This window comes from Pogona vitticeps, chromosome 2, assembly GCF_051106095.1.
Source record: "Pogona vitticeps strain Pit_001003342236 chromosome 2, PviZW2.1, whole genome shotgun sequence".
NCBI classification, from domain to species: domain Eukaryota; kingdom Metazoa; phylum Chordata; class Lepidosauria; order Squamata; family Agamidae; genus Pogona; species Pogona vitticeps.
Genome location: NC_135784.1, coordinates 186,048,347 through 186,061,644, shown reverse-complemented (window position 1 = coordinate 186,061,644; position 13,298 = coordinate 186,048,347). Strand labels below are relative to the sequence as shown.

At 46.0% G+C, this 13,298-nt stretch overlaps 1 protein-coding gene across 8 annotated transcripts in view; it reads right to left on the bottom strand.

The window, feature by feature from the left end:
- Positions 1-13,298, bottom strand: part of PNPLA6 (patatin like domain 6, lysophospholipase) — a 61,819-nt gene that overhangs the window by 34,797 nt on the left and 13,724 nt on the right. For all 8 annotated transcript variants that reach the window (XM_078386659.1, XM_072991624.2, XM_078386655.1 and 5 more), the window contains 11 exons: positions 12,397-12,484; positions 12,193-12,275; positions 11,130-11,224; positions 9,348-9,488; positions 4,711-4,870; positions 4,342-4,422; positions 3,065-3,193; positions 2,111-2,191; positions 1,703-1,853; positions 467-550; positions 271-365 (listed from right to left, as the gene is read on the bottom strand). In XM_078386659.1, coding sequence (XP_078242785.1) covers positions 271-365; positions 467-550; positions 1,703-1,853; positions 2,111-2,191; positions 3,065-3,193; positions 4,342-4,422; positions 4,711-4,870; positions 9,348-9,488; positions 11,130-11,224; positions 12,193-12,275; positions 12,397-12,484 — 1,188 coding nt within the window. The remainder of the gene's footprint in view (positions 1-270; positions 366-466; positions 551-1,702; positions 1,854-2,110; positions 2,192-3,064; positions 3,194-4,341; positions 4,423-4,710; positions 4,871-9,347; positions 9,489-11,129; positions 11,225-12,192; positions 12,276-12,396; positions 12,485-13,298) is intronic.

The following is a 13,298-nucleotide window of genomic DNA, read 5'->3' as shown; positions in this document are numbered from 1 at the left end:
TTGGAATATTCATGCCCTGCTCTTAAGGCCAAAAGGTTTGTCCATATGGAAGACGTTCAAAAGGAAGACCTCACATGTATGATTCCTACCAAGCCCAAGCGTCTTTGTTAACCTCTAGGGCAACCCAAATTTTACCCCTCTTAATCACATCTGACCTCCAACCAAATTTCAGGTCAAAATGTCTCTTCTAGGGATGCTGTATCCCCTCTGTGCCCAGGCCAAAAGAATAATCCCATGGGCAACTGTACGGTATCTGATTCAGAGACTTACCCTGGAAAAGACAGAGCCCTCTTCCTGAAGAGACACCGAGATGCGGCCTCGCTCATAGGCCATGTCAAAGTCTGAGCGGGGCCCCTTCTGGATCCCTAGGTGAGGCAAAAACCTGATGGTCACCATAACCATGAAGGCTGGCAAACCACAGTCATGGATCATCATGGGAAAGGAGAAGGAGCCAAGAAAAACACACCTGAGATGTCAACTGGCATGGAGATGCAACGACTCAATGGCAGGGCAGCTGGGGGCTCCAGTAAACCTGGCTTCAAGGGGTCACCTGGAAGAATGATAAGATTCACCCAATAGACACAGAAATACATGGTCATATGATCTACATACTGTATATAAAAAGGAGTCCATACCTCATGATGTCATCTTGGTGTATGGACTCCTTTTTATATATGTGGATCAGATGGCTTAAATGTGCTCACTGCCCAAAGTACTAAAGTACCTAAAGAGAAGGTTTTCACCTTCCATGGCTTGGAAAAAAATCAAATGTGCCCTTGCCACATCCCAGATACGGCTAGTTCCTACATCTGTACAGGCTTGTTCCAACAGTCATAATTAAGTCTGCTGCTTCAGCCTTTCTTTACTTCCAAAGGAAGGAACAGCTGGATCCATGCCTAAGACAAGTTGTGAGCTTCCCTTACAAGCAACACGGAAGGACTGTGGGCTAGCTGAGAGTGGGCATTAATCCACAGGGCTGGCTGTGGCACAGGTTTAGCAGGCACAGAGCCCAGAGAGGAAAAGTTGTACCTCCCAGGGCAGGCAATGAGGTGTACATAGTCACAGACTTCTGGAGCTGGAAGGGATCCCAAGTACCATTAAGTCCAACCCTCTGCTGAAAGAGTAAAACCACGCTAAGGCATCCCTGACAAGACCATCCAATCTCTGCTTCATCACCTTCCCAGGTGATCCACTGCACTGTTCAACAGCTACCCCTGTCAAGAAGTTCTTCCTAACGTTTAATCTCCTTTTCTGTACTACGAAGCATGACTTTACGGTTAATATTTTGCCTCTGTCTTCTCTTCTCCAACCTAAAAAATGCACAGTTTCTTCAGCTGTTCTTTATATGGTTTGGCTTCCGGAACTTTTACTGTCGTCGTCACCTTTCACCCCCACCATGCCTTCTCTTCCTCTGGGAAGTGGCAGGAATTCTCTCGTTCAGAGAGGCCTCCACAGCCACTTCTGCGCCCTCTGCTGCCCATGTTCCAGCAACTCAGAATCCCTATTCGTGTTCATGGGTGTCTTGATAGGGGTGAGGAGATATGGGGGTAGACATTCTGACTCTCAAGATAGATTATCAGAGGCGGGACAGAACACGTTTGTGTCTTCTGGAGCTCAAGACGCCCCAATAGCAAAGAAGTAATCTCATCCACTGATTTCCATTTATAAGTCAGCTAGGGTCCTGGCCAGACTCTCTTCTTACCTTGGTCCCTGGGGGAAACATCTAGCTGCTTTCCAGCACTCTCCTTGGTATCTTCAACAGAGGAGGCACTAATGACCCGCTTGCTATGCCGGACAGGGCTGGTACGGGAAGTGTGGCTTGACTGGGGGAAAAGACGCAGTGGCTGCATGTCCTGGGAAATGATAAAGACTGTCGGTCAGACAGGCAGATGGGAACTTGGGAAGTGCTTGGCATTCCCACCTTCTTTATCCAAAAATATTAAATCTTAATCACAGGTGAGAGAAGTCCACTTTACACATGTTCAGGGACTATTGATTGTTACTTCCAACATTACAGAGCTGAACTCTAGCACTGAAAACAGTTCCAGAGGGGTTGGGGAAAGGGTTATCCTTCGTGGATTTGAGTAGGATGATACGGACAAAAACTCACATGGCTGAAAAGCTCATTTGTCAGGCCGAGATAGTTGTGCAAGGCCAAGAAGGTGACTCTCTGCAGGCGTACCATGATGATCTGAAATTGGAAGCAGAATCAACAGACTGAAGTCTGTGTAGCAGCAGGGATGTGTCAGGTATGTAAGTTCTGTCTGGAAGCAGCATATGGCCCAAGATGTGTAAAAGCTTGTTTGCATATTGCTGGTACCCACGAAAATGCTAAATGCTGGGAACAGAAAGCTCTCTGTCTTTCACTTCCTACAGGACAAGCTTTTGGCCCATGCTTGTCTCAGATTTACTTATAATCTATCCTGCAACAGGTTAGCTCTGCTTCTAGTTGAGGGGCCACTGTCATCAGATAATAGAACTCTTGGGGTACTCTGGCAAAAGATACACACAGCCCTCACTGGATGTGTGAACTAGTTCCAGTGGAGACCACTTCTCTACCACATCGTATTACATCCACATGTAATACCTTACATTAGAAAAAAAGACTGAAACCCATATTTCTCTCCCAGATCAAGCACATTTAAAAGGTATTTGCATGTCTGAAAATATATAGGGTTAAAATGCTCCAGCAGTTACAGCTTTCATGGGTTTACTTTTCTTGCATGCTTTCTGAAATGCAAATACACTTGAAAATACTGCAGAGAAAATGTTTTCTTATCAAATACGTTAATACAAGCAAGCTTGTATTGCTACATTGTTTTTCATTCCTGCCAGTCAAGTGAAGAGCTAAGGACCTCCACGGAGCCACGACTACCATCCCACTATTGGAAGTCCTGCTCAAAGTCCTGGCAAGATCCGTGGTGCAAATGTGGCACATACTCAGGAGCCCTGGGCATGTTGAGGAATTGCATGCATGGGGCCAGTCAACTCACATGCAGACAAGAGGGCAGGGGATGTGGGAGGAAACGCACAAGTGCAGCAGAGGACCGGCAGAGATGCTCACCTGCACGACTCGGACAAGGCTCTCAGGGTACTTCTCAAAGACAGCGGAGAAGGCCTCCACCGGCAGACGTAGCACCGTGGAGTCCTCGGCCACACGTGCAGACACTGTCCGGTATGGCCTTTGGTGACCCTGTTGGGAAGACATCCAAGAGATCTGAATGGTCTACAAAAAAACATTAATTCCTACAGACAGTATCAGTAACGAGGAAGGATGCACTTACCTACTACACAAGGTGCCCATTCTTAGAACCCTATAATTAATTCATACCATACCACACGGACCATTCTAGCGAAGCAAAAGCTTCACTCAAGTCAGAAGCTAAACCCTTAAAGGGATGTAGTTCTCCCTACAGCACAATTTGTGCAGTAGAAATGGGGACAAACAACGTATCACGCTGTGCTCCACATTTAGAAAGGCAACTTTCTCAAGTGATTAAAGACATCTGCTTGCCTTAGTAGAAGCCGGTCCTACTGTTGCATTCTGCAAATAAATTAGCTTGACTTCTTGAGTAATTTGTCAACCAAAACACGGAGAAAGTAAACACAGACTTCGCTTGCAAGTCTGAATGCTCACACACAAAGCTGTGAGGAATCTTGCCGTGGGAGAACATGTTATCAGCTCAAACTATGAACTGAACATATTGTGTTATTTGACACTAAGTGATGTTTTGGTTGGGATCACTGGGAAAAAGCTGAGAAGGTAATCACAAAACAGGAAATAGGACAGGTTGATTGAATCTCACTGAATCTGACAGGCAAACAGAAATACCTGAAACGGAGGGAATTGGAGGAAAGGAGGGTTGTGAACAAAAGTCCGTCCAATCTGCATTTCACTGCAAACTTATCTGTTTTACACTTTTCCAAACCAGAATGAGAAATCAAGCTACATTTTCTATGTTCAGACTTCTCTGTATTTTGTGATATGCATACAAAAACATATACAAAATGTGTATATTGGGGAGAGGATATAAAAATGTATTAGGAAAAACCAACTGCAAAAATGTGTGTGTGTGTGTGTGTGTGTGTGTGTGTGTATGCGCGCGCGCACACACACAGTATGTAAGTTTACTAGAAGAAAAGCACAGGGAAAAAAGAGGCACATATTTTTGCAGAGTGAAAAAAATACAAACTGTTGAAGGCACGTGATTAAACTAACTGAAGACTGAAAGACAGGAAGAAAGCAAAACCAAAACCAAGGCGGAGAGATCCCCACCCCCACCCCGAGTACTGCTGAAAGCCTCAAAAGACCTCAAGCCTGGGTTGGAAGGAGGGCCTTACCGTGATGACGTCCAGGATGCTGAGGAGGCTGTGCACGCTGTCACCTGGGAACACTTCCTTCACGAGGGTCTCTTTTCCATCCTGAATCACACACATGGAAACTTGTGAGTGGCCAGCCATGGACAGAAATCAGCTGGAGTGTCTCCCCACCCTTAAAAAAAATCCCCTTCAAGAAGCTCCACTGAGATCTCCAATGCAAATCACAGAAATGATTGGGGAGCTGGACACAAATTTGGCAGGGGTCTTGTCCGCCTCTGTTCATTTCAGCAGCTCTGCTAGGAGAAGAACCAGGCTATCTGCACCCCTTGCTTAGCGGATCCCATGGCAGGGCATAATACAACCTCTCGTTGAGCTCTCCCCATCTCTCACCTGTTCAGACAGAAAGAGCTCCAGTTTTCCATCCTGGACCACATAGATGCTGGTGTCAGGCTGACCTGGGCGAAAGACATACTCGCCTTGCTGGTACTGTTGGAAGGTCATGTGTTTGCAGAGCTCCAAGAACAAGGGCTTCTCAAAGTGACCCAGCACACTGTGAGGAGGAAGGTAAGAGGACACCCATCATGCTCATCTGACTGTGCCGATATGCCGAAGACATAATGCAGCACACAATTGGCCAAAATTCTTTTATGCAAGATCGGGAGAGGTAACAGCACCCCTGGCAAGGGTAGGTTTTTGGTAACCTAAGACTCCCTCATTCCACCCTGTGGCTCCAATGCTTTCCACACAAGGAAACAGATTATTTGTGGATCAGGTAAGCCATGGTCTTTAATCACTGAGAATATCCCCTTGTGCCACAGGCGCAACTCATGCAACAGCATCATGACCTACGTCCAGCACACTCCTAGAGGGGACGACAGGTCATCTTCCTAGAACTAGTTACAGGAACCATAACAGCTGTAGGAATTTCAGAGATCTGGCCAGAGGCATCACACCTTCGGCCTCTTTACTGCCCACGGCACTGCCGGAAGAGAAATTCAATCGCTCTGTAACTGTACAATCTTTCAAGATCATTTGAATGAGATGCAGGATGTGAGCCTTTGAAAATACACAAATAACCCTCTGACGTCTTCACATTTATATGGCCCGTCTACCACTTGCTATTTAAGCTACTGTGAGGTGGCAGCATTTGCAGAAAACTAATAAAGCTATTTTTAAAACCCACTCATTTTTGCATCTAACCCATCTAAGTTCCGTTGAAAATAAAGATCCCAAATGTGGGCAACACCCAAATTCAATTCAGACATTACCCCTAGTGTGAATCTATTAGTACCTCTTGTTGCTTTTTCCTCTCTAATAATTCACCTATGTGGTTAGTTTAAGAAACATGTTTAATTTACTTGGGATCTACACATTTATGCAGTCTGGCTCCCAGAGTAATTTGCTTTACTATCCACATGAGCCTGAAACCCTGGGTGGTTATTAGCTACTAACAGAATAAGATAAGATAAAGATAACATAAGAGGAACAAACCAGAACCAAGTCACCTATAACAAAAAAGAGAGGAGGAGGAGACCTTTGGACTCTGATGATGTGGAACATCAGATAATATATTAACAGCATAACATTAAGCTGTGGTTGGATGCATCTTCTACTGCCCAAGATCTAATTAAAGCAGATTTCCTTCGTATGTTACTTTTGTCTATTATGCCATTCATTTCTGATGTTCAGAGGCAAATGCTTTTGCTTCAGCAGGAAAAACTGCACTATCCAATTACACATGTGCATCACCAAGATTCAGAGCCGGTGTGATGCAGCTGAGAGTTTGAAAGACTAGTATTTGAGGACACCAGAGATCAAGCCCTCACTTGGCCATGGGAACATTCTGGGTGGGAAGAGTAGCACTCATAAAGCCATTCCTTAGATATCTCACATCCCTTGAAAGCCCTATTAGAACCACTAAAGTCAGAAGCAATTTGAGAGTGCATAACAAAAACAATCATCAAGATAAGAAAACCCCTAAAGTTTGCACAAACACAAAAAATGGGAGACAGGTGAAAATAAGCATGCTGGGCGTGCACAGAATGCTAACCATCCAGAGTGAAGCAATGGCAAATCAGGAGGGAGGAAGAATGGAATAGCATCACATAATGAATCCCTGCGTTGTGCCTGGCACTTGCTTTGTCTAATTGCAGCTGTGCGTGCTTGGTAGGCTGTTTCATCAAATCCTTTCATAAAATGTTGCTCTGGGAAATTCAAGCTCAATGGGAACCATTGCTCAATGTATGACAGCACTCATGACTGGAAGCAACAAGTACCCAAGTACCAGCTTGGTTCACTCTCGGGCATATCCAGGTCAGCCTGTGTCAAATTTCAGCCAGGGAAGAGGCCATACACAATAGTGAAGGGGATGCACCTATACACTGAAGGCATTTTCCCTGTGTTCCTATATAGACCTCAAAAGCCCAGTCGTAAGAACACCATGATGCAGAATGTAAAAGAGAGATGGAAAAGGAAACTGCAAGAGCCCAGTTTGCTCTCCGGAACAGATGTCATCCTAAATTCCATGTTAGCTTCTGTATAAAAGGAAACTAAGGTGGCGTGGAGTATTCCAGGGAATCTGCGATCAGATCCATAACCAAATCTGTTATATCTTAATTGTGTTCTCCCGTTCCATGGCAGATCTCACTTTAGACAATTAGGAGCACTGGCACTCAGCTCAGTGAACCTAAAACTGTAATACGAGTCTTGTTAGATCAGAATAAAGGCCCCTCTAGTCCGACACCCTGTATCTTGCACGGGACAACAAGATGCTATGGGAGGCTCACAAACATAAAAGCAACAAGAGCGTCCCCATGGATGTTCCATAGGAACCAGCAATCAAAAGCAGATTTCAACAGTAAGAGAAATAAACTGAATGAGTCAGCTGAGATTTTCCTTCAGACTGTGTGTGTGTGTGTGGGGGGGGGAAGTAACAGGAAGCTAACTTGTGTTAAATTTTATTTAAACTTAAACTATGCATTCACTCTTAGAAACAAGTTGGAACGTAACTTTTATATTTAAAGTTTAATCTGGAATTTAAACAGATTCCCACTTGCATTATCCCCACTTTGGAGAATTTCTGTAAAGTTCATACTGAAACCCATCCTGAAATCGTCCTGCAAAATCAGACACACCACCTTCCTTTGATATTAATGGGCTTGTGCAACTAGACTTCAAAGAAACACATTCTTAAATCCTGAAGACTTGATCTTAATCTCACCAAACACGCAAAGCAAGCTAATTTGGATCTTGCCAGAGGGAAGGTATGTTCATGTCGTGACATTTAAATGCTTTTGTTAGTTAAGGATTCCCCTTTTCTAGACAGGGGCTACCTCTAAAGTCTATTTCTGGTCTGAGACAAATGACCCAGACTATTTCAATGAATCATGGCTGGGTGTTCACAGATGAAGCTTAAGCTGGGAAAATGAAATCCCCAGGAGTTATGTCCAAGCTGTTTGTGGATCCCCCTCTGAACTCATGTCATGCACCGCACAAAAGCGATCGCATACCGATGGCCCCTATGGGGAAAAATCGCTTTGCAATTTTTCCCCATAGGCACCATTTCCCCCCAGCTGGGCGGTGCTTGCCTCCGAGCGCCGGCGGTGGACGCTTCCCTGGAGGTTGCTCTGAAGGCAGCGCCGCCCATCTGGGCGGTGCTGCCTTCAAAGCAACCTCCAGGGAAGCGTCCACCACCGGCGCTCGGTAGGGCTTGCCTCCGAGCCCCGGGGTGGATGCTTTCCCGGAGGTTGCTCTGAAGGCAGCGCCGCCCAGATGGGCGGTGCTGCCTTCAGAGCAAACTCCGGGAAAGCATCCACCACCGATGCTCGGAGGCAAGCCCCGCAGCTAGGCGGGGCTTGCTTCCGAGCGCCGCTGGTGGAGGCTGAGGTTGCTCTGAAGGCAGCGCAGCCCAGCTGGGAGGCGCAGCCTTCACAGCAACCTCCGGGAAAGCGTCCACCGCCGGTGCTTGGAGGCAAGCCCTGCCCAGCTGGGGGGAGAAGGCGGCGAAGGTTCAGGGCGCCCACGGTGGACGCTTCGCCGGAGGTTGCTCTGAAGCCTGGCTTCAGAGCACCTTCCGGGGAAGCGTCCACCGTGGGGGCTCTGAACCTTCTCCCCCCAGCTGGGCGGTGCAATCTGCGGGGAGGCGTCCACAGCCGAAGCAAGCGCCGCCCAGCTGGGGGAAAATGGTCGCCCACAGCATTTTCGCACCTCGCTTATCGAGGCGGCGAAAATGGCGGCCAGATCGGGATTCTTTGCTTACCGGTGAGTTTTCCCCCAACAGGAACGCATTAAACGGAGTTTTCCCCTCCCGCATAGCGAAGAATCCGGATAGCGACATTAATCCTGGAATGGATTAACGTCGCTATGCGGGGCACTACTGTATACCAATACAGTGGTGCCTCGCAAGACAAGCACCCCGTTTAACGACGAAATCGTATTACGACGAAGTTTTTGCAATCGCAAAAGCGATCGCAAAACAATGTTTCCTATGGGGGAATTTCGCTTTGCGATGATCGGTTCCCTGCTTCAGAAACCGATTCTCGCAAAACAATGATTTTCGGCCAGCTGATCGACGGTTTCAAAATGGCTGCCGGGATAAAAAAAAAAAGCTCCCCGCTCTTTTCTGGGATGGATTCCTCGCTGCACGGGCAACGAAAATGGCCGCGCTATGGAGGATCTTCGCTGGACGGTGAGTTTCGAGCCCATAGGAACGCATTAATCGGGTTTTAATGCGTTTCTATGGGCTTTAAAATTTCGCTTTATGATTTTTCGTTCTACAGCGATTTTGCTGGAACGAATTAACATCGTAATGCGAGGCACCACTGTATACCAATATACTTTCAGCGACCCTTGTGTTCTACTCTAGGTGATTAAAAGGGAATAAAATGTCCCCTCACTTTCAAAATGCAATTTTAAAAATATATATGTCTACTCAGAAGAAAGTTCCACTGAATTCATTTTTTTTTCAATACTTCCTGCAGCTTTCATCAACTTCCATCCACATTCGGAACTAAGTCTCATCTACTCACCGCACATTCTTTAGCATGTAAAGCACCTCTGAGGGGAGATGAGAGTTGGCCACATCAAATTCTGTGAGATCAGCCTCCAGGACAGAAGGGGGTGGTTCCTTCAGTTGAAGAGTTGGCAACTCCTTCTTGATACGCAGGATCCTGTACGCAGGGGGAAATGGCAGAGACATGTTTGAAGACAGCTAATCTAGCAGGGGGGTCAGCCTTCTCTTGTAAGGAAAGAGAAATCCCCATACTCAAGAGGAAGCTTAAGCCATCTCTCCCTCCTGCTCCCAACAGAGTGACAAGCCAATAGACCAACCCTCCCTCTGCGTTAAGTTTCTAAAAATGTACCCAGAATAGGTCCCTTCTCCTACTTTGCTAATGTTTTAAAAGCTTTCATACTATTCTCAGGAAACACGAACATGTTGTCTGGCATCACTGGCTCCCTGGATAAAGTCCCCAGTGGAGCTTTTCCAGACACCATTTCAGCTGAGAATCTGGTGTCACTTCATTGTCAACTTGCTCATATGGGAAAAGCAGGGGCTTGCAATCGAGCATATCTATTCTTAAAGCAGATGGTAAAGGAAATGAATATTCCCTGTAAATAACACATTTTCCTTCAAGTAACAAGCATTTTCTCAGACAAGCATGTTTCAGCAGTCACATCTGCAAAGGAACTTTCGGTTCACTTTCCAGTGATCAATTACAAAACAAATCCTGGCTAAATGCAACATATAATGGTGAGAAAAATCACATCCCTATGACAAACAGATGAGTTTTAACACTTGAGGGAACACTGTTTCTAATTACATGCTCATCACATAGTCTAGCTTGACTCTTTCATAACACCATGATCCAGCTGCATTTGTTTTGCACTTCTTCCCATCACTCCCTTGCTCATACTTTTGCCCCATGCACCTTTCCAATTGAAGCAGTGAGTGAGACAGAGATGAACAGCTTATAGACTTGATATAACAGCATGATTCGAACTGTCCACCCACTGCTTCACCAACTGAGGGGTGATGCTTTGGGCAGGTGGCAGGGCCACCTTCAGGCCCAATATGGGCCAGATTTGAAACATTTATGGGTTGAATTAGAACCACAGGCCAGAGATTACACAGCTGTTTGAATGTTCACCCGAATCCCAAGTCAGCATCAGTGTTCTCTACAATAGGGGCCAGAAAACCACCTGGGAATACACATTTAAATAAGCCTCATCTTATTTAAATATAGAGAAGAGATCACAGAAGTGATCCTCTGCCCTGGCAGGCTCCCTGTTGCCTGTTCTCACACTGGTTGCAAGACTAGTCAGATGACAGGGAACCTGCTGGAATGGGAGAAGACCCGTCCACTCCATATTTCAGCAACAGGATCCTGGCATGTGCTTTTTTAAGTATGGAGAGGGGAAAGAAACATATCTATAGCTTTCAAATGTTTCATAAAAACAAGAGAGGTAAATAATTATTCATACTTCCTTCTGATAGTAAAATATGGTTCTAAAACATCAGTAGTTAGGCAATTATTTACAGAACTTTCCCAAATGTACATGTCACTTTACATGTGAAACTGCCAGATCCCCTCTCTTGGTATCTGTCAGGCAAGCGCTGGGGTGGGTTTAAGTGCAGAAATGCTGGAATTTTCCCTGGGAGTTGCCAAGGTGAGCATGGCCCTTTTCCAAGGGTCCTTCCTTTAGTGCAGCTTAGCCCTCTTCACAGAATCTGTGTCCACTTCTCCATCACTCAGGTCCCCCAAATTCCAAGGAAATTGCTCAGGCTCCCTTCCGGATGCTTATCTGCTTACTTTTTTGCAATATTTAACATTTTGAGCTTTTTCTTCATGCGCGGCCGAGAAGCAGAGATGGTGGTATCTACAAGAGAGGAGGTGGACTGAGAAACCTGCAAAGAAAATTGAGATAATTAAAAGAGAATATGAAATAACCCCATCTTAAAACTTGCTTGAGGAGACTCTTTTTCTCCTGTGATCCTTCACCATGATCAAGTCACCTTAAAGCAAAGGTGAGCAACAACTGAACCACATGCAGGACATTTTGATAGCCTCTCATCATCCCCATTCCACTCTGTGGAAATGGGGATGATGTTTTTTAAAAATGTTTTTTTAAATGTTTAGGAAAATAATATTCTTCTATTCAAAAGGCCCAGTTACACTCCCCAAGAAGTGGAGAAAAACGATCATGTTTTGACAGTCCCCCCAGGACACCTAATATCCACCAATTTTTTAAGAGAATTTGGAAAATTCAGGACACATCATGTACAAGGGGGCTTTTTTGGTTAACTCATTCTTTCTTCGTTAAACCAAGTTTTCAGTTAGCAAAGATTCACTGGAGTGACTGTTAAGAAAGGAGGAGGAGAAAGAGAGATTGAGAGAGACAGAGATGGGGGGGGGGAATTGAGAGAGATTAACCTTCTGGGCCATGCCCTCCCCTCTCACTTGAGAATGTGGACTCAGGCTGCTGGCAAATCTGCAAAATGACCCTCACAATCAATCTCAGTCACACTGAGATTCCCACCGTTAAAGGTTGTAGGATCACCTTCGAAAAGCAATGCTCTACAGAGAAACAGGGAGTCTTTCTTTCCTTTGCTAGGCAATTCAGAAGCCATATGGCAAATAATAACAGGAGGTGGGCAGACGTAGATCCTGATTCAGCCAAAACCAGAATCTGGACAACCCCTGCCACTGTCCAGGATATTTCTATAAATAAGCAAAAGTCAGGCAAGTAAGTCATGCTGCGCAAATCAGCCCGCTTCAAACCAGAACCCACCCACTGAAATGCCACGTTGCACTTTCCTCAGCCCAGCAATTCATCCCATGCCCATTCTCTGCGCTCTTCCCTTCTTCACATTACCTTGCGCATAATCTTCCGGCCATAAAACAACACTTTGTCTCGCTTGCGGAATCGATACTTTGGCTGCTCCTGGGTTTGAACTTCTGCAGGGAAGATAAAATGTTGTTGATGACAAGATCAGGAAAGCAGGAAGTCATGTTCCCATCAGACAAAAATCTTGCCTCATGGATTCACTAAGCTTCTAATAGCCAGAAGTGAACTTACTCCGAAGGCGAAACCGGCGGATCAGGATCAGGACCAAGGCAGCAACAAGCAGCACAGAGAGCCCAACTCCTATCATAACCCCCAGGACCTGTGAGGGCAAGAGTTAAAAGTCTGGTTGGTACGTGGCCCAGGATGAACAAGAAACCCCCTCTAGCAGTCTGTGTGCTTCACTCCAGGCAACACTGAAGGCTGTGCTACTCTCTCTGTGCAGAGGGGTGGCTTAGCTGAGCTCCTACTTGTCAGGACACAGCACACAAGAGAGGACTAAATCAGGGGCCTGGACATAAAAGTGGGGGAAGGACCAGGTACGCTGTCAGAGCTGCAAGAAACCCGTTGATCACAGAGATGCCAAACAGGCCACACAATAAAACTGCCCCAACCATCGTCTTCCCTTTCGTCTGAGTAACAAGAAGACTCAATCTGCTGCCTGCTATCGGTCGTACTCCTTGCAACTGGCCACAGCTTGACAGATACCAGACAATAAGAGTCTGAAAGGTGAGGAGGATCGTTATCAACCACAGAGCCTCGCTTAGCAGCGAGACTTAGCCCAACATCCCCAGAAATGTCCCATGTCAAGCAAGGAAAGTGACTGGAGGTGGAGCTATTCTCTGCAGAAGAACCAAAATCCAGAACAACCTACGTGGGGCTTTCAGGGCAGGATGAGCCACTGCTTGCAAAAGTGTTGATCAGGTATATAATGCACTGTATTCACCTCTCTGGTTAAAAAGAGAATGGGTTTTCCACATGTGTCTTCCAATAAACCCTGGTGCCAATGTAGAATTTGTAAACACTGCACCACAGGGAGACATCACGTATCCTCTGAGGCTCTCTGAATCCAAGAGAGATGGAAGAAGCAGAAAGAGAAAGCTTGCTTTTGGGGGCCAGGCCAGGAAACCCTCCGG